A 21704-nucleotide genomic window follows, 5' to 3' on the forward strand; every position below is an offset into this window, starting at 1 on the left:
CCAAATAGCAACCAAGCGGGGCTTATGGTGAGAGGAGGCCTCAGCGGGGAGGGGAGGGCAGGGCAGGGGAAGAGGCAGACGACAGGCAGACGGCGGGCTCACCCAACCCTAAACGCTGCAAAAGTAAAAGTTGAGAGGAACAGAAGAGCGTGAAGACAGGAAAGGAGAGACAATGGGAAAGAAAGGTTCCTCAGACAAGAAGGAGGACAGGAAGAGCAGAGATGAGAGTCCAGCGTCGGACGATCGCAAGAAGTGCAGAGGCTGTTGCTTCCCGCTCCTTGTTGCCCTGCTCCAGCTGCTGTTGGGGGTCGCCGTCGCGGCCGTGGCCTTCCTCATGTTGACCATCAGCCCCTCACTCCTGGCCAGGGAGACGCCACACTGGGCTGGGATCATTGTAAGCTCGCATCGTCACGTCTCTGCGCTCACTCACATGCGCTGCATGGAACACACATCGTGGTGTCTGGTTTTTATTTATTTTTTCCTGTTTCGCTCCATTGTTTCTCACCTCACTGCATGTCAACACTGGCCCTCACTGTCTGACTGTCAACACTGCTGTCACGTTTCTGAGAAATCTCCATTAACTTCTATCTGTCTCAGTCACGTGAGAAGCTGTTTTTGTTGCATGACCGGCAAAATCCTCAACGTCAGGGCAGGTAAAAAACCACAAGGTCCCAGTTTGACCTTGTGGTTTTATCGTTCACAGAGTAGCGTTACATTTTCACCAGCTCCTGTTGTTTTGTTTGTTGTTGTATCTGTACGCAGAATTACAAAAAAAAAAACACTGCTAAAACACTGCTGTTTACACACAAATGCTGCCTCCTTCAGGTCTGATAGTTTTGCTTGACATCTGAGTCTGAACGATGCAGTACACAAATGATGTTCTATTATTTCAGTTCCTGAAGATCAAAGACAGGCATAATAATAATAATCAGCAACAGCAACAAAAAAAAACACCAAAAGTTAAAGGTGCATTATGTAATAAATCTAAAGCAACTGGCCATAAAATCCTCCTAATATGTCACAGAGACTCAGGAATAATGTTCATATAACAAACTGAACTCACCAACAACAACAGTGCAGACAAAATATTTGCATAAAAAAAATATTTTGCAGACTGCAAATCATGTTTATGTTTTGAAATCATGTTTTGGCGTCAGGTGGCGCCACCTACCGCCGTCTACCAATCATTGCAGTCAGGAGAGTCTCAGCTGCCGAGTTGCCAGTTACGTCAGAAAACGAAACCTAAAAGACCTCGGTATTTTGAATTTGAGTGTAGTAACCGTTTTTGGCCACATTCTTACATATGACACCTTTAAGCACTGTAACTTAAAATATTAGTGCACATCCATATATATAATTGTCTCTAACATCGTAAGATAAGATGTCTAATACATTCATTTGTCAAAGAATGTCTCTGTCTTAACAACAAAAGTGATAAAAACATAAAACCAAACAGAGTGAGACACACTTCACTAATCGAGAGTGAAAATTCATAATTAATAAGAGAACCACTTTACCAATACGAGAACAAATAACTACAGCAAGAATAGAAGTTCTGAACAAATACAGCCATTAATAAATGATAATGTGAAAACGACTTGTATAATAGCTGCTGGAACAAAACAAATGTTACAGCTCAGGACTGTTTACTTCCGTATTCTTTATAGCAATGTTTGCTTTTGAAGTTGTACATATGAGCTACTTTTTTCATTAAAGGGATACTTCACCGATTTGAATGTGGCTTTGTATTGCTAGAATAGCAGTAGTATTTTTTTTAGAAAATGTGCTTCCTTCCCTCAGTTTTTCACTGAGTTGTAAAAAAAAATCTGTTTTCCAATTGTTAAAATTTGCCCTACTGTGATGCAAAACGCATCATTTGACTCACAGTAGGGCACATTTGGATAAGGGAAAACTGATTTTTTTTACAAGTCAGGGAAAAACTGAGAGAGGGAAGCACATGTTCTATAAAATACTACTGCTATTCAGTGAAGTATCCCTTTAAATTGTATCTGTAACTTAAAAGCCATAATATTACGGCTGAGTAAATGTCCTCCATCTTAAGCCTTACATGACACTCAATAAGGACAATAATAAATCATGTTTGCACTTTCAGTCTGTGTTTGACGAACACAGAGTTTGAATTTTTAGAGCTGGAATTCGCTGAAATCATTTCACCTTCGCGTGCAGCCAAAGTGAACTGTGAGCAGTTTAAGGGCCAATTCCAATTCCTATCTTAACCCTCAAGCTCAACCCTTATCTTAACTGGCCCTCAAAACCAAGTGTTGAGGGTTATTTTGTCACTTAGAAATGGGACACCCCTTAAATGCAGATACGTCTTCAGACTGTAGGGGGCAGAATAACGGGAAAGCTGCGTCCAGTCTGTCAACTCCAAAAAAGAAGAAGAAGAAGAACACATTTACGTCAGGAATATTTATTACGATCCGTTTGTCAGTCAAGTTATTAGGTTGTCAGTTAGTTATAAGACGATACTCATACAAATACCACAACCACGGACATATTCAGCAGGACAGTTACCACACACCACGGCTTATTGAAAAGTAAACCATAGCAAACGATCGTATGTGCGCACCGGCCGGCTATTGACAAAAGATCGTAAAATAAAAATAAATGTTTCGTAACAATGACGTCAGTCATCCATAATATGGGCCTAAACTAAGATAATACAATGGTTTTCATCATTTTTATATCTCTATTAACAAAGAAAATACTTCATTTGTATCGCACTCGCTTCGCTGCTTTCGACGCCATCTTTGTTATGTGAAAACACGCAATGCATTCTGGGTAGCCCTTGCTCCCAAGGGTGGTCTCAGGGAAATCTCAATATTGAGGGCGATACAGCCCTTAAACTCGCCCCTCAACTTAATTTTTCTGAGAATCGGGACAGCACTTGCACTAGAGGGAGCGCACATTTTTGAGATTGAGGGTCAAGATTAAGGGTTAAGCAAGGAATTGGAATTCACCCTAAGTCTCATTTGAGCGATTGAATATCTCTAAACGCTGAGAGGATTTGCAATTAAATGTGAAACTCCACAGAAAGCTGTGGGCTGTTAGAGAATGACAAGCAACACGCTTACAGGGACACAGAGTGTCACTGGAAGTGTTTCAATTTCACTCTAAAGGTAAGTTAATGAGACAGTTTTTTGCAGTCTTCGTGTGAACATAAGTGAGCATCTTTATGAAGTTTGTGTGAGAAAACAACAACAACAAAAAAGACCTCAAATTTGATTCTGACGAAATGTCCCATTTTTTGGTGACAGACAGGACAAACACAGTGAGTGTATCACAGAGGCCGCGTCCGCTCAAAAACATCCCTGAGCGTCGGCGCGTCCCGAGACAGATGCTCACGAGATTCGGGCCGAGTAGAAAAACACTGAGGTCATCAGGAACTTTCCAGAGGATCCTGAGTGCTTAACAACCTGGGGAAAACAGTTAAATAAGACGCTGAACGTTAGTCACAAGACTCCAATCGCACTGAAGAGACAGAGTGTGAGTGTGTCTATGCAAGAGAGAGAGAGAGAGAGTAATGTAATCACGCAACAGCTTACTGCTGAATCATGCAAGGAAAAGCCTTCAGCAACAACGTGCAGCGTCATCTGCCAAACCATACAATACCTTCACATATAAAGATCAACATCCCTCAAACCTCAAAATCTAAATGACACAGCAGCGAGGAGCAGAAATCAAAACAGAGAGAAAATGACAGAAAATAAAGGACATACAGAACATATACACACACACATACACAGCTGTTTTTTTGTTTATCTGATTTATGGGGAGTCATTAGACTGTGGTTGCTGTTGTTGTTCAGACTGAAGACACAAAAACACTTTGAGGCCTGTGGCTGAACGTGCTCCTGATATCATCAGTGCATGGCAACAACAAGGAATGGCTCAATCGCCTGCTTTGTGATGATGAAAATCCATAAAACTTTAAGCATTAAAGGGCCCCTATTGTGCAAAATCAACTTTTTAATCATTTTAGTACGGATATTTGGCACTCAGGTGGCCATACCAGTCCCCAAAATGTGAAAAAATAAGACTCAGTCATGTTTTAGTGGTTCCACTTAGTGTAAGTATAGGTGATAAAACACACAACGTTTAAACCTCCCGCGCAGTTACGACATAGCGACACATTTCACCGTGAATGTTGGCACCCCGCCAGGCAGAGTACTTCACAGCTCCACCGTAGCTCCCCCTTGTCCCTGTGAAATACGACAGTGCAGGCGAGGGAGGAAGAGTGGCTGCACAGCGGAGCACAGTGTTTTACACAAACTTCCAGCCATTTTTGTGTCAAGTGGATATATTTTATTTATGAAAAAAAATGTTCACAAGCTTCACAAGCCCTTTGTTGTTGATCGTGTATGTAAATTCCTATGCAAGAAAAAGACCTTGAACGCACCAGTTACGTGACGCTGCAGTTAGCAAGTGACATGTGTGGATCAATAATATGAAGAGCACGCTTTTGAAAGCACTGCAGAAAGACGTAGATGTTGTCCTACATTTCTTCTCAACCAAAGGCTGCCTTTCTGTCGTGTTTCCACGTTCTCTCCTCATTACTGATCCACACACATCACTTGCAGCTGCAGTAACACCGGTGCATTCAAGGTCTTTTTCTAACATAGGAATTTAAATACATGCAGAGCCGAGCGGCACATTAATCGTTTTTCTTCGATTCTAATGTTTTTATGATCGCGAGAAGCCAAAATCGTGGTCACTCTATGCATTACGGTGAAACGCAGTAACAACAGGTAAACAGACATTACTATGGGGTATATGGAGCGGGGGTTTGGCAGGGTTATTGAACTGCTATTGTGCTTCATCCTTATGATATTTTGACTAAAGCATGACACAGACATGTTCATCAGGGCATCAGGAACTAGTTTAACTTGGGGTAATAGGGTATAATATGGGCTCTTTAATATGCTGAGGTATGCCCCCCCAAAAAGAGTTCATCATCTAACCAAACAAATGTGACAAATGTTTTTCTGGTTTGTTGTTTCCTCGCTGCTGCAGCTGTGTTTGGTTTCTATCCTGGGCTTCATCCTGTACTGTGTCACCTACGTCCCGGACGAGAGGACGTCCCTGCAATTCATCGTCAAGGTGAGTCTGCACACGTCCTGAAACGTCTTCTGCAAAACACACGTTAACAAAAAAAGAAAAAGAAAGAACAAAAGTAAAGGGAAGCAAAATGTGTCCAAAAAATAATGCTTCGGGACTCTTAAACTGAACAAGATCGCACGTCTGTTTTTCCAGAAGTGACCTTTGCAGAGAACAATAATGTTTTAATTCTGCACATGAGAGGGAAGCTGCCTTTGTCAGTCGCATAGTGATGAAGGCATTGAGCAGCACTCCTGTGTAAAAGAGCTCTGCAGGGACTCCTTATGGTGCATTCATTAATGCTCCTGGACTGTGCAGCTTCATTATACTATATTATAAATGCAGCTGGAATTTCAAGGCGATCAGAATCTGTTCAAAACATTGTTCGCCGCGAGGAAAGAGGTCTTTGAAAAAGGTGTCTAGTAAGTGTGAGGGTGTCACTCGGACTGTAAACAACAACATAAATCCTTCACCCTTCAACAGTCTTTCCTGCTTTGCCGTTTCACTTTATATCAACGTTTACTGAAAAGCACATAAAACCTAGTGTAGGACGCGCGGAAACAACGACACTCCGGCTGTAACAGCTGCTGCATCGCCGCTCATCACATGCATACGGTGGCCGACAGGGGCAAACACACTGCAAACCCCAAAACACCAGCAAATAAGAAAACGCCAGCAAGTAACAAAACGCCAGCAAATAAGAAAATGCCAGCAAATAAGAAAACGCCAGCAAATAAGAAAACACCAGCAAATAAGAAAATGCCAGCAAATAAGAAAATGCCAGCAAATAAGAAAACACCAGCAAGTAACAAAACACCAGCAAATAAGAAAACACCAGCAAATTAGAAAACACCAGCAAATAAGAAAACACCAGCAAATAAGAAAACACCAGCAAATAAGAAAACACCAGCAAATAAGAAAACGCCAGCAAGTAACAAAACACCAGCAAATAAGAAAACACCAGCAAATAAGAAAATGCCAGCAAATAAGAAAATGCCAGCAAATAAGAAAATGCCAGCAAATAAGAAAATGCCAGCAAATAAGAAAACACCAGCAAGTAACAAAACACCAGCAAATAAGAAAACACCAGCAAATTAGAAAACACCAGCAAATAAGAAAACACCAGCAAATAAGAAAACACCAGCAAATAAGAAAACGCCAGCAAGTAACAAAACACCAGCAAATAAGAAAACACCAGCAAATAAGAAAATGCCAGCAAATAAGAAAATGCCAGCAAGTAACAAAACACCAGCAAATAAGAAAACACCAGCAAATTAGAAAACACCAGCAAATAAGAAAACACCAGCAAATAAGAAAATGCCAGCAAATAAGACAATGCCAGCAAGTAACAAAACACCAGCAAATAAGAAAACACCAGCAAATAAGAAAGCACCAGCAAATAAGAAAACACCAGCAAATAAGAAAACACCAGCAAATAAGAAAACACCAGCAAATAAGAAAATGCCAGCAAATAAGACAATGCCAGCAAGTAACAAAACACCAGCAAATAAGAAAACACCGGCACGTAACAAAACGGAAGTGCTCCGGGCCTGTGGGGGCGCTGTCGTGCAGGTCTTCGACCAAACATAAAAACAACTTTTTTTAAAATAAACTTTATTTAAACTTTTCCAGTACACATATACACATATACAAAATACCTCAAATGGAATATAAAATGACGAGTTGCAATTTTATATTCCATTTGAGGTACTTTGTCGGCCACCGTACATGCATAATTCCATAAGCAGCATAACAGGGAGGAAAATAAAACCACACCAGCCAAAGAAGACCACCTGTTATATGAGCGGTGGATTATAAGATGGAGGTTTAGTGTTACTGAGAGCGGACGATTGCATAAACTTGGTGCAGCCTCGTGTCACATTTTACAGCTCTTATTTTTAGACACACACAGCGGCTGCAGCTGCAGGTCTGTCTAACAAGTCGGCGCTGAAAGTCCAGACTCTGAGGGTCAAACCTCACTCTGTCAGTGTTTGTGCTTCATCTCTTTCAATTGAATTTATCATCAGCTTTGAGCCATTATGTGGAATCCAAAAAATCCACTGTAGATTAATCACGAGACAGCAGATTAAAGAGTCAGATTTCTAGAGTCGAAGATGCAGAGAAGGCCAAAGCTTTCCAGGTAAATGTGCCAGAGTTCAAAACTATTTTCTATATCTACTTGAGATTTGCAAGGATATACAACATTAGCCAGGTATGAAGAATGGTAATCAGATACAAATACCAGTTAGAGCTGAACTATTATCTTCATAATTAATCTGTCAATTATTTGATTAGTATTATTAGTATTTGTTTGGACCATAAAATGACAGAACATGTTGAAAAATGTTTATTATAATAATAATAATAATACATTATATTCGAAGGCGCCTTTCAAGGTCGCCGTATTCCACAAACCTCAGAACGATGATTCTCAGACCAACATTTTTTAAGTTTCAATGATTTCTTTGTCAAATGAAGCAGGAAATATTAACATCTATGAGGCTGAAATATCAGACAAAGCTTGTTTTTTTTTTTCTTTAAAGGTGCCATATGTAAGAATGTGGCCAAAAACGGTTACTACATTCTAAATTCAAAATACCGAGGTCTTTTAGGTTTTGTTTATTGACGTAACTGGCAACCCGTGGTTGCTCGAGAGCTGAGACTCTACTGACAATGCAATGATTGGTAGACGGCGGTAGGTGGCGCCACCTGACGCCAAAACATGATTTCAAAACATAAACATGATTTGCAGTCTGCAAAATATATTTTTTTAATGCAAATATTTTGTCTGTACTGTTGTTGTTGGTGAGTTCAGTTTGTTATATGAACATTATTCCTGAGTCTCTGTGACATATTAGGAGGATTTTATGGCCAGTTGCTTTAGATCAGGGGTTCTCAAAGTTTTGATACCTGAGGGCCAATTTAGGAACCCAACATTGGACTGAGGGCCGCCAAAGGAAAAAAAAACTGAAAGAAATCGCATTTGTTATAATTTTAATGACCAGATCGCAGTTCTGCACTTTAGCGTTAAGTAATATAAGCGTTAATATAATGTAATTTAAGCATTAATATAATAATGCTTTATAATTTATTGGGTAATTACCCAGCATTTTGGCCATTGTTCTTACCTTCTAATTACAGGTTAATACCAAGAAACACATTTCTGTTACCATATATTTACTGGGTAAATAGCTAGTAATTGGGGGCTGTAGCTACCTGCTTATTACCAGCTTATAACACAATAATACACTAAAATTCACCATATAGAAACCAGGTAAATACCCAGTATTTTTGTTTACACTTATTGGTCTGTATCCAGTAATGTCCAATAAACATTTAACAAGCTTAGTAGCTCCTGGATTAAAACTATCAACTGTAATTCATTGTGGGCCGCCAGAAATGTTTCTGCGGGCCGCCATTGGCCCCCGGGCCGCACTTTGAGAACCAATGCTTTAGATTTATTACATAATGCACCTTTAAAAATGAGCTCTAAATAAACTGGTCTTCTCCCCTCTCGCAGCTCCTTTACTTCATCCTGTGCGTCATCGGCCTGGTCATTTCCGTGCTGGCCGTGGCCTTCTCTGGATACCACCACGCACAGACCAGCAGCCTCAGCTGCGCGCAGCACGCCCAGGACACGTGCGCGTGCACGCTGGACAAAGACGACCCCATCGCCCGATCCTTCACCTACGAGGGAGTCAGCGACTGCGAGGCGATCACGGGCACTCTCACGCTCTTCTTCCTCATCCAGATCATACTGAACCTGGTCCAAGCACTGGTCTGTGCTGCCGGGGCCTTCGTCATGTGGAAGGACCGTTACCAGGTCTTCTTCGCCGGTCTTCAGATCGGCTCCTCCTCCTCCTCCACCCAGCAGTGGCAGAAGGTTTAACGTGACCACGTCGATGAACTATCAGTGACCTCTGAAGGACATGGGAACGTTACTCTTTGGTGTGTCAGCCTTCGTGCGTGTTGTATTTAATGTCAGTTGTTTTATAATGGCTTTTTTTGCACATGTTTTGTATACCATATTTAGTCAGTTCAATGTTATAGCGATGAAAGAAAGGAGCAAAATATCTGGTTAATGTTTCGGAAAAATTAAAGCAAATATTAGTGTTTCGTGACACATTTCTGATCATTTCTGTTTATCTTGACCTTTGCTCACATGACTCAGCGAAACAGTCACACTTAAAGGGTTGACCCTTCTGTCATTGGAGTTAGCGTTATTTATATTTTATAATATATTAATTATGGCGAGGGACAAACTTGAGACAAAAATCAAAATAATTGTGATGTTCAAAACCAACCTTTGGCTGTCAAAAGTTCTTTTTTTTCACTTCTTTTCATGGCCTAGATGCATTGACATCTAAAAATGATACTTGAAATGAAAATTACATTTTAATTAATTTTTGTACGCATTTGTATGTTAAAGTTACTGTTAAAAAAACAGCAATAGTCCACTTAATAGCACACACAATATTACAAAACATGTGATCAAGGGGTAAAACAACAGCTCCAAAACCAGGTTATAACTAGGCAAAAAAAACCAATAACAAAAGTCCTAGTTTGATGAGGTCAGGAGGCAGTATGGCATCATGGGAAATGTTGTCTTGTGTGGAGCAAAGAAACAAAAACACACAATATTTCCTTCCTCACTCTGCTCTTACATGGTTTGCTCAAGAAATGAGTGTAGAAACAGTAAAGTGGATGAGGCCAAAGGATTTCTATGGATTTAAAGAGTGTTTTCTATACTAATGTGAGCAACACATACAGTGTATAATTAATCTTGTCATTTTTTTTTAATGCAGGAAAACAATATTCACAAAACATCCATTAGTTCGTTGTTCTCTATTAAGAAAATGTAAGGTTTTTAACACATTTTCACGTCACTTGTCACAGAACAGTAATTAGGGGACGGTCCAGTTCTGTACAGTCACAAACTGATCCTGACAGCAGTGAAACAGCCCGTGCAGACGATGACACTGGATCTGGACTGAACTGGGCTGTGGCTTTAGAGGCTGCAGATGCCAGGTCAGTGCCCAGAATGACTCCAACAGCCTGTAGGAGTCAAAGAGACTGCAGCCACACGGGGGAGGAGGGAGGAAGGAGGGAGTGCTGGGGGGGGGAGGAGAGGGGGACTCAGACAGGCGACTGCACTGGAGCACGAAAACAATCGTCTCTCAGTGTGTTGATCGTTTTTTGTTCAAGGAGCTGCAGAGTTTTAATTTTTTTTTTTTTTTACTCTCATCTCAGTCTGCACCTACGTTTGCTGCGTATGTTACAGAGTGAGAGCTAAGGGTGTCACAAGATGTTTTATCTGTGAAGCCCTGACTGTGGAAAAATCTTTGTCTCAGTCAAGACTTTGGGCCAATTCCAATTCCTATCTTAACCCTCAAGCTCAACCCTTAATCTTAACTGGCTCTCAAAACCAAGTGTTGAGGGTTATTCTGTCACTTAGAAATGGGACACCCCTTAAATGCAGATACGTCTTCAGACTGTAGGGGGCAGAATAACGCGAAAGCTGCGTCCAGTCTGTCAACTCCAAAAAAGAAGAAGAAGAAGAAGAAGAACACATTTACGTCAGGATTATTTATTAAGATCCGTTTGTCAGTCAAGTTATTAGGTTGTCAGTTAGTTATAAGATGATACTCATACAAATACCACAACCACGGACATATTCAGCTGACAGTTACCACACACCACGGCTTATTGAAAAGTAAACCATAGCAAACGATCGCGTGTGCCCACCGGCCGACTATTGACAAAAGATCGTAAAATAAAAATAAATGTTACGCAACAATGACGTCAGTAATCCATAATATGGGCCTAAACTAAGATAATACAATGGTTTTCATCATTTTTATATCTCTATTAACAAAGAAAATACTTCATTTGTATCGCACTCGCTTCGCCGCTTTCGACACCATCTTTCTTATGTGAAAACACGCAATGCATTCTGGGTAGCCCTTGCTCCCAAGGGTGGTCTCGGAAAAAATCTCAATATTGAGGGCGATACGGAACCTTAAACTTGTTCCTCAACTTAATGTTTCTGAGAATCGGGACAGCACTTGCACTAGAGGGAGCGCACATTTTTGAGATTGAGGGTTAAGATTGAGGGTTAAGCAAGGAATTGGAATTCACCCTAATAATTGAGCAACAGTGCAACAGAGTGACCGTCTCTATCTGGATCTACATGTACAGGCTGCACATGCACATCAAGGTTCCGTCACACACGAGTCCAGCATGTTTGACGAGAACATACAGTAAGACTTCATGACAGAGGCTGGGACTAATCTGTGACGTCAGCACCAGACAAAATGGCGTCTGTTTGCAGCGATCGCCGCTGCTCACGGACAACACGAACCGTGTCGTGTTCGTGGAAAGGTTTTCCTCGAGTGTAACGTTTATGTTGCGTGTCATTTGATTTGATTCACACTTCACAAACGCTTTATCAGTGACACTGGAAATCCAGCGGATAACACGCAGCAGAAAATCGCCTTGAACACATTGAAATAACCTGTAGTTTTAGCTTTATTTTTTTTTTTTTGTTTCAAACCATGCTCACTCTGCCCCATCAAAGTCCTTAGAGGAAAATCTGTGTTTTTAGCTCACGGGCACACAGGAAGTGGCAGTCTCCTGCTGCCTTGTTTGGTGATTTATTGCTCTGAGGTCAATCTGAATGAAGAATTATAAACACCAACATCACAAGATAACATTATGTGAACTTAAAGCTCCCATAGACAGGAAGTTCCAATTAACCGATTCCGATTAACAGATCGTCCTAGTCCGGGCACTAGTCCGGGCACATCCGGTTGCGTCCATTAAACCGCAGAAGAAGAATAACGTCCGTTGTGGAGGTGTTTCACGAGCGACAGTGTCTTCTGACTCTGGGTCAAAGGTCGTCAAAGGGACTGCGGCGGGGAGTCGTGAAGAAGCTATTTTTAAACACTGTTAAAACAATGTTTTGATAATGAGTCGCAGTGCATCCACCGTTCCAGAGGGGGGAGCTGCGCTTCTGAGAGCTGGTGTACTGATTACGTCACTTCCGGGTATTGGCCAATCACAACACAGTCTGTCTTCTTCTGGGTGTGAGATTTCAGTCTGAAACTGCACGGCTGAGGAGAGCTTCGGTGAGGAGAGATTTCTATCGGCTCGTTTGCAGCGACGAGGAGGTTTTTGACCATAAAAACAAGTTAATGTATCTAAGGAGACCTCCATAACTCACATATTTATGTAGGACCTACGGTGGCCGACAGGGGCAAACGCACTGCAAACCCCAAAACACCGGCAAATAAGAAAACGCCAGCAAGTAACAATCACCCTGGCGTTTTCTTATTTGCTGGCGTTTTCTTATTTGCTGGTGTTTTCTTATTTGCTGGTGTTTTCTTACTTGCTTGTGTTTTCTTATTTGCTGGCGTTTTCTTATTTGCTGGTGTTTTCTTACTTGCTTGTGTTTTCTTACTTGCTGGTGTTTTCTTACTTGCTGGTGTTTTCTTATTTGCTGGTGTTTTCTTACTTGCTGGCGTTTTCTTATTTGCTGGCGTTTTCTTATTTGCTGGCGTTTTCTTATTTGCTGGTGTTTTCTTATTTGCTGGTGTTTTGTTACTTGCTGGTGTTTTCTTATTTGCTGGTGTTTTCTTATTTGCTGGCATTTTCTTACTTGCTGGTGTTTTCTTACTTGCTGGTGTTTTCTTATTTGCTGGTGTTTTCTTACTTGCTGGCGTTTTCTTACTTGCTGGCGTTTTCTTATTTGCTGGCGTTTTCTTACTTGCTGGTGTTTTCTTATTGCTGGTGTTTTCTTATTTGCTGGCGTTTTCTTACTTGCTGGCGTTTTCTTACTTGCTGGCGTTTTCTTATTTGCTGGCGTTTTCTTACTTGCTGGTGTTTTCTTATTGCTGGTGTTTTCTTACTTGCTGGTGTTTTCTTATTTGCTGGTGTTTTCTTATTTGCTGGCGTTTTCTTACTTGCTGGCGTTTTCTTACTTGCTGGCGTTTTCTTATTTGCTGGCGTTTTCTTACTTGCTGGTGTTTTCTTATTGCTGGTGTTTTCTTATTTGCTGGTGTTTTCTTATTTGCTGGTGTTTTCTTACTTGCTGGTGTTTTCTTATTTGCTGGTGTTTTCTTACTTGCTGGTGTTTTCTTACTTGCTGGCGTTTTGTTATTTGCTGGCGTTTTGTTATTTTCTGGCGTTTTGTTATTTGCTGGCGTTTTGTTACTTGCTGGTGTTTTGTTATTTGCCTGTGTTTTCTTAATTGCTGGTGTTTTGGGGTTTGCAGTGTGTTTGCCTCTGTCGGCCACCGTAAGGACCACTCCATGTGAGCTTTAATGATGGAGGCAACAGCCGATTAACACCTCCTGTGTGCTGAGATTGAAGCCAGAAAATCAGTCTCATGACAAGGAAAAAGCAGCAAACACACGCGGTCCTTCTGTCCCTGTTGGGATCCATCAATGAGAGTGAGTATCCAGGTCCCAGGTGCTTTGGATGGAGGTGCACTCAGTAAGCTCAGTGTTGATAACCTATCAATACATCACGCAAACCTGAAATGTCCATTTTAACTGTAACCGTGTGCCACCTGACTCCATACTGCAGCAGTTTGCCGTGTTTTCCCACCCTCTGTATTTTAGTGTTGTGATGATGATTCATGATGTGACCTCAAAGGCTCAATCGCACAAGCAGGAAGTCACATGGCAGTCATCACGGGGTCATGTTTATTTTTCAGTATGACAGTGAGGAGGACACAGCGCTGACTCTACAGGCAGCGAGTCTCTGTGTGGTCTGATTAACGTTTAAAGTCAAAGAAAAAACCGGAGAGAGGAACTGGAGACTTTCACTGTGACTTATAAGGAACAGAGTGTTTTCAAGTTTCGTGCCATTGCAGACTAACGTTTTTTAATTTCATCTGTATACGTAAAACAGAGATTACTGTGTAAAAGTCTTGAGCAATGCTATAATGATCACACAGTATTAGGCCCCGACCACGTTGGCCCTGGCCTACTCAATTTTGAGGGGGTTAACATGCATAAAAACTCTGCACGGAGGTCGGGTAGGAAAAAAAATGTGATAATGGCATAGGGCCCCAACCCCTGCCTAGCCCCAGGGCTCTATAGCGCGCCCAGAAGTTGGGCTATGGTCAGACAAAAGTAGTCAGATCTGGACAAAATTTGGTGCGCGTGTTAGGCTTAGTCCAAATTTTCTGGAGGAATTTTTGGGGAATTTTTGACGCAAGCTAAAGTGGTCAAATTTGCATAAAATACTACATTTTTTCTTTTGTGTACAAGTCACAAATAGTTAAATTATTTTATTTCAGTCAAGTTATTAGGTTGTCAGTTAGTTATAAGATGATACCACTGTGCGAAATACAATGATTAACATTCAAGACCCCCTGAAAGCCTCAAATGCAAACTTTTAGGGAGGTCTAAACATGTTACAGTGTAATTGGAAAGCATGTTTTTTTCCTAAAGATTTCAGTTTTACATATATGATCAACCTACATAATACAGTTTACATGCTTCCTTATCCTTTTTAACGGATCCATGTTCAGGGCAATAACGACTATTATGATGGTAAATTTCAAGTCAAAAAGAGATACTTTTTGTTTTTGAGAAGAAAGTCAACTTTAACCACAACCAGTTAATGCTTCACCCTAACCACAATTAAAACATTAGCCTGAAGTTCTGTTTCATCAGGACCAGGTTTTGGTCTGATAAGGTCTGTGTTTATGCCAGAAAAAAGGTCCTAAAGAGGTGAGAAATACAAGTATACACACACACACACACATGCCGAGCATGTGACTCTCTTACACTGTGGTTGATATGATCCAAATGTGGCAAAGGTTGTGCTCAAAAAGTAAATAACACACTGCTCACATGAAGATGACTGAATTATATTTTTAGCAAACGGACTCTGAAGTTTGTCAAAGTACGAGACTCCGATGACGGAGCATCTGTTTCTGTGGCAGTGAGTGTTTGTTTGTTTGGTGTCCGCCACGGCACCAAATCTGCTCCTTCCGCTCGTCTGCCTGGGTCCAGAACATTTCAGTCACGCCGCACTTTCCCTCTTCTCGTCTATGCAGTGACAGCTGCTCATGCATTTACGGCCCCGCGTGAGCTAATTTTAATGGCTGTCACAGGCAGCAGGAGCAAAACGCAGGCCTGCCAGGGTAAACAGTGAACTTAAGCCAAGAAGGATGGGCCTCTCTCTCTCTAAAGGGTAAACGACTATGGAGCCCCCGAAGTGACAAAAAAAAATGACAGAATTTTTTTTTTTTTTTGAAATCTTAAGTTTCAAAGTCGAGATCTCGAGTTTCCCAAAAAAAATATGAAAAAAATTGAAAAAAAAATTTCCCAAAAAAATTCAAATGTTTTTTTTTTTTTCATATTTTTTGGGAAACTCGAGATCTCGACTTTGAAACTCGAGATTCCAATTTTTTTTATTTTTTTTTCGTAATTTTTTTTTTTTTGTCATGTCGCTTCAGGGGCTCCGTAAAAACGACAGGGCAAGATGAAAAAAAAAAAAAACATACCGGACACATTTATCAGCTCAAATGTGTTACACAAAACATAAACATAGCTTTGAATGATTCACAAGCGTTCAAATCTTTTTTAAGAATACTGAGTGTGGATTTCATAATGTAGAGATGAAGAGGAGGATGATGACTGAGCAAATGATCTTAAAGGGAAAATATCTCCCTCCTGTGTTACTTTGAGAGCTCATAGAATACACAGATGCACGGATGGACAGCTTCTTAAAGGTCTAGTGTGTGAGAATTAGTGACATCATGTACTTCACGCAGCAAAGTACCGAACGATTCTGTCAACAAATCGTTGTAATTAACCGATTCTAATGATTCAGTAGAGTGAAAACAACTGCTTTATATGTCACCAGTCAATAGTTTGTGTGTGTCTTGTGTAAAACGGCAGTTCCGTGCAGCTGTGCTGGAATGACTCGGTCCATGTTGACGAGGTACTATATTGTGATGGAAAATAGGGGCGAGGCGAGGCGAGGCAAGCTGGGACCATAAAGTGGAAAAAATGCATTCTTCAATACGCAAAACACAGGCACACGATGGCTGCCTCCATAAAGCAAGGCCCTGGATTCTAAGGCAATAAAAACTAAGGGATTATACATTTGTACAGATACAGTTGTGGGTACTATATTCAATTCTGGCCAAAAAAAACAACTAATAAATGTTACATACTGGATCTTTGTGACCCTTTTTTATTTATATCTCCTACATAAGTGGCTTCCAACTTTTCTTCTTTTCTTCTAATAAAGTATTACTTAATTGAATCTATATGCAAAACAAGGAAGTTACTTTTAATGGTGTTTATTTAAAAAAAAAAAAAAAAAATCCCTTTTTCCAAGCGTGTCAGGGCACTACGGTGGCCGTAGAGATACATGTACCACTATGGTCATGTGACCAGTATGGAAATAATGTGGGCTGATAAGAGCCCTGTGTTGTTGTTGTTTTAAATGGCTGGTTATAACAATAATTGTTTTAACAGCTAAACTGGTGTAAAAGAGGTTAAACGACTGTATCAGGCTGAAATGACTATTAGAAGAAATTCAAGGTTGTGAAATCGGTTTCAGTGTTGGACACAGAGAAGGGGAGGGTTTAGTGGGCGGAGACTTTCATTCTCAACATGCTGAAGCAAAGCCGTGAGTCTTGTTACAAATTTATTTATTACAACATCTGAAAACATAAAACACATTTTCTGTACACTTTGTTTTTCCACAGAAAGTGACACAGGACAGTTACCATCAAGTGCAGCGATCTGCCGTTTGTTTGTGCAAGTTTTAAGACGCGCGTGTTCAGACTGAACGGATTGCGTTCAGAGAGACTAGTGGAGATGAATTACTCTAAAAAAAAAAAACAGTAGAATGTGATCCGATACAGTAAATATTACAGTTTTACTGACATCTACCGAAAACACTTACCACTTACTCTTACCACCTTCAGTCAGTAATACGTTAGGTACCAATATAAGATTTAGATTTAAAAGAAATTTCAAGTAAGTTACGGAAAAAGAAATCATTATTTTCATTCACATTTAGTTTCATATAAATCTGTAAAAAGGCAACTGAAACGGTGCAGTGATTGCATTTTAAACACACAACAATCCAACAATAACACCCTGATCCCAGACACTTTATTTTTCTTTTTTTAAACCCTCATTCTGTTTTCTTTCCTTTTCTTAAAAAGTGCACTTTCAGTATTTGATGTTAACCAGTAAGGCAGCATGAATCATTTTCCAATATGCAAAAAAAAAATAATACTCCAGTTTGTTAAATATCAACAGAAAAACTAAAAGGCAAAAGAGAGAATACTTGACATTAGTGCACGCTCTCTTTAGAGATTCAAGAAATTCTCCAGTTTCGATGTTCACGACCGATCCTTGACCTCTGACCTCTGACCTCTCCGCTCACTACATTCACCATCACATTTTCCTTTCTCTTTGTCTGGCACGCTTGCACTACATTGGCAGATGTGTGCTGTGCCGGGCTAATCGTTCACACTGGCGAGTGACTCTGTATGCAGCCAGTCTGGAAAGGGTCCTCCGATTAGCCAAGGGAACACCGAAGGCACAGTATCTGCATCCAATTCAGCAGTGTTAGGGTCATAAAGAAAGGCACTGTGTCAATAAAACAAATGAGTCTGGCTGTCATCAGTAATTGCAGAAATATATCTGAGCACATGCATTGTTCTCAAAGCTGGAGTTAGTGTGAATGCATCGCTTCCTGGTTTCTATCACAAGTCGATGTGTGTGTGTGAGTGTGTGAGTGTGTGTTCTTCTGCATAAACTTGTATGTGTGTCAGTGAGCCGGGATGTGATGGTTTGGCTGAGGAGGACCCAAGAATCCCAGTCTCTGTTTTTTCTTCCTCTGTTCTGTCATCTGTGGAGGATGCAAAGAGAAAAAAAAAAAATCAACTTTTGTTTTGCATGTTTTGTTTGTGATATATACGTGTGTTTCCTCCAGCTGAGAATATACCACAGGAAATATTACATAAAAGTGCTCAACTTAAAACAAAAAACGAAATTAAACAACATTAATGGTCCGTCTCACCCTTTCTGCAGAGGACTTATACGATATATTTTCAAGAAAAATGATGCATCAACTAAATACATGAAACAGGGAACTTAAGGCCAAGTTTCTAACCCTGAGAACAAAAAATTTTTCAACTTACATAAGGAAAAATAATATCAAAAATCAGCCTTAACCCTTTAGCACCAAAAGTATCATAGATGACAAGTTTGCAACGGTTTGTGCAATCAGAAAAGAATTCCAATGGTTTCTGAAGGCTAAGACGTCATTATTCCGGTAATTTCAGGAAGCCGACAGATCAGCGTCACCAGAGAGGAGAGAGTTGGAAAAACACCTGTATATAGTTTCCATTTTTTGTTATTTTAAATATGTTTTTTTTTTTTAAAGGTGAAGTAAGTAGTTTATAGTGCCATCTAGAGGAGAGGCTGAAATTTACAACAAAGAACTGCTCCTCTGCTCACCCCCTCCCTTCCCTGAGCGCTACGGTATCCTCAGCCGGTCAAATGTCGTCCTCGTCGTCTTTCTCTAAATACTACACAGTGTCCCTTTAAGTGTTTTATGCATACTCATAGACATGGAAAGTATGACCCAGGCCTTAAAAGAGGTAAATCAACAATAGCAACACCTAATCAAGGACAGCTGAAATCAGATGTAAGAGTTCTTAATACACATTTATAAAATCACGAGGTCACCATGAACTTTATCTTTGACTTCCTAAATCTAATCATTTCACTAAAATGTGCATCACATCAGAAGAAACTTCCTCTTCCTCTCGTGATTTTGTTATGTCACAGTGACCTTGAAGCCTGACCTCTACAGTTCTAATCAGTTCATCTGCAAGTCCAACTCAATGTTTGCTCCAAGTGTGACAGCATTCCCTGGTGGTTTGTGGGATATCTTGGTCAGGCGACAGAACCATCGATAAAACTAAAGTTACCTGGGTGTCACGGCACATTTTATTGACAATGACTGGAAGTTGCGATCCTTTGCCTCGACTGCATTTGGTGCGCACCAAACACGTTTGGTCCCCTTTGGTTCAGTTCATTTGCGTAGGTGTGAAGGTAATCTTGGTATTTTGGTGCGCACCAAATCAACCGGGCAGGTCTCCCGCTTTATCTGCCTAACTTTGGTACGGTTCCTCTGGTGTGAAAGCTACAAAATGGGACGAAACGGTATAGTTCAATGCATTATGGGTATGAGATGAGATATGGGATTACCCCGAATTTCCACTGGGCGTGTCAGAGGCGCGGAAATGCAGATATATGCATGTTCTCACTACCGAACCATTTTCGTTTTTGGGACTCTGAGATGTCAAATATGTCACTGGCTCTTTGTTCATATAAAAAGTCCTGGAGAAATATTTGCTGATTCATCACACTGGTGTCACATGACACATGACCGAAAGACAACAAACGACCCCCAACCACCCCCGTAGAACACAACATGGACATTTCCAAGGCTGATGGTGTACTTTGACTAGCAGGAATCACAGTCAATGTTTTGTTTTTTTCAGTGAGTTCTGTTGACTTTATATTCAAGTGTGTTATTGAGTAATAACTCAACTTCATTTTCAGTCCAAACAAACAATTCTCTTTTCCTGCGGTGCGTCGTCGTTTGCCTACAGGAACAGCAGTGACATTTTGTCTGTCTGTATTGTGATTGGCCAACAAGGCGTCACAGTTTCAGATGCAGTAAAATACCACCTATTGACTTGGCATGCTTTGGCACTTTGTGTGGATAAAGATGTGTTTGAAAACTTTTGAGAAATAATTGCCCAACTGGGTCCTTGTCCCCTCTGGTGACTGAAAAGATACAGTTGGGTCTCACCTTATTGCATCGGAAGTTGAAACTTAAACTAAAGGCTTAAATGCAGTCACCCGCATGTAAAGGTTAGGGTTTATGTGCACCTAATAAAGTGGCAGCACCCTAACCCTTCAGCTATTTTAGCCCAAGTGCTTCAAGGTTCAACATTTGCAGGCACATTACTGTCATATATAACATGTATCCACTGGACAGATGAATCATCTGAGGCTGGAAGTTTGTGTAGAACTCTGTGCTGCACTGTGGAGCGGTTTTCGGATATCGTTGCCCTCGCTGACTCTTACGTGTTTTACGGACAAAGCGGACAAATTCTAGGAATTTAGCACAATGTGCCGTCCCAGTGAACGCGGAAGTCAACATTGCGTGTTTTATCTCCTGTACTTGACTGAGGAGGACCACAAAAACACGAGTGAGTCATCTTTTTTCACACTCCACAGTCCCAAATATAAGGATTAAAATGATTAAAAAGTTGATTTTGCATAATATGGGACCTTCAAATCAACTTCATTCTGATGCTTGCTTTGAACATCAGCACTGTCATGTGATTGTCTGATTGGATATGTTGAACAAATGAGCCTAAAATAGTGTCCGGTGAGCGTGTCGGCCTTAAACATATGGTGTACCAGGAGTTCCACATGGGGTTGAGGCCAGAGGGTGAGATGTTACAGACTTGACTGCACACAGAGGTTGACAGAGGTTGTTTGTTTACTGATGTGTGAATGTTCCTGGCTGGAGTTGTTTTCACACATCTGGCAAAAGAGGAACAAGTAGAGGCCTGTGACTGGAATCACATGCAGGGGAGGCAGGTGATGAGCGTGATCAGTCACACTGAAGCAGCAGCCGCAGCAGCAGCAGCAGCAGTAGCCGCAAATCTAGTCATCCAAACAGCCAGAGGCTCAATGGTGGCTCTAACTTGTACTGATCATTGATGTGATAATAAACGCTGCTTTCAGGAACATCACGCCTAATGTAAATTTATGAACTCAGTACAGGGATGGATGCAACATGATAATGCTGATATGGACACCTCCATGTGACGTTTTGCCCTGAGAGGAGCTTTTAGTTCAGGAAACACATGGACTGTAAATTCTGCGGCTGATTTGAACAGCGTAGACCTTCAATAATGTTTGTAGTGATCCATCATTCACTGGTACCACGTAGAGCCTGAATAAAAGTTACAATCTCAATGTTTAAGGCTGCATTTTAACAGTTCTATTTTGTATTCTTTGCCAACTGAAAGAACAATATTGGCAATATCCATGACTATTAACATGTGTATACGTGTGCATCCTTAGTATCAATAAGGACGCTACATGGTTAGCATTTGAATTATCTTGTCTCATCATTCTCTACCCATTCCTACTAGCTCATTATGCTAAAGCTGCACATGTTTTGTACAAAAAGTTATGGCTAATGAGTGTATTTCATTGAAAGAGTTGATTTTGAGTCACTCATCATATGATTTCAATCCTGTTTTAAAGTTTCAGTTCTTTTTTTGTGGCTACTTGGCACACTATCAGCATTAGTTAGGCATCGATAAATATTGAATTCATCATTTGTAACGCACGAATACTCATTAGTATGTAGTTTATAAACACAGTTATAAATGTTTTACTCATCCCATCAGCTGAGGAAAAGTGTCCAAATAGCTGCAGCATCCACCTCCAACAAACAAGCTCTTTGATCCAGCAGTCGCTCAGTACAAAACATGTATTTCAATGCTAA

General features: G+C 40.7%; 2 protein-coding genes across 2 annotated transcripts in view; one reads left to right on the forward strand and one right to left on the reverse strand.

The window, feature by feature from the left end:
• Positions 1 to 16: 16 nt before the first annotated feature.
• sspn (sarcospan (Kras oncogene-associated gene)) lies at positions 17 to 9242 on the forward strand. The gene is made up of 3 exons (XM_083893249.1): positions 17 to 394; positions 5034 to 5120; positions 8638 to 9242. The coding sequence occupies exons 1-3, from the start codon at positions 173 to 175 to the stop codon at positions 9004 to 9006; spliced, it is 678 nt and encodes a 225-aa protein (XP_083749375.1). The 5' UTR covers positions 17 to 172; the 3' UTR covers positions 9007 to 9242.
• Positions 9243 to 16836: 7594 nt separating this feature from the next.
• The window catches only part of itpr2 (inositol 1,4,5-trisphosphate receptor, type 2), a gene marked incomplete at its 5' end in the record, with an annotated part of 102712 nt that continues 97844 nt past the window's right edge, over positions 16837 to 21704 (reverse strand). Inside the window, one exon of the mRNA XM_083893470.1 lies at positions 16837 to 18008. Within this exon, the coding sequence (XP_083749596.1) occupies positions 17928 to 18008 (81 nt within the window). The 3' untranslated portion in view covers positions 16837 to 17927. The remainder of the gene's footprint in view (positions 18009 to 21704) is intronic.

This window comes from Microchirus variegatus (genome assembly GCF_963457635.1).
Source record: "Microchirus variegatus genome assembly, chromosome: 8".
Classification (NCBI taxonomy): domain Eukaryota; kingdom Metazoa; phylum Chordata; class Actinopteri; order Pleuronectiformes; family Soleidae; genus Microchirus; species Microchirus variegatus.

Coding starts and splice junctions, on each gene's coding strand:
- sspn (XM_083893249.1), top strand. CDS start 173: ATGGGAAAGAAAGGTTCCTCAGACAAGAAGGAGGACAGGAAGAGCAGA. Junction 395..5,033: donor CACACTGGGCTGGGATCATT/GTAAGCTCGCAT, acceptor TCGCTGCTGCAG/CTGTGTTTGGTTTCTATCCT. Junction 5,121..8,637: donor CCCTGCAATTCATCGTCAAG/GTGAGTCTGCAC, acceptor CCCCTCTCGCAG/CTCCTTTACTTCATCCTGTG.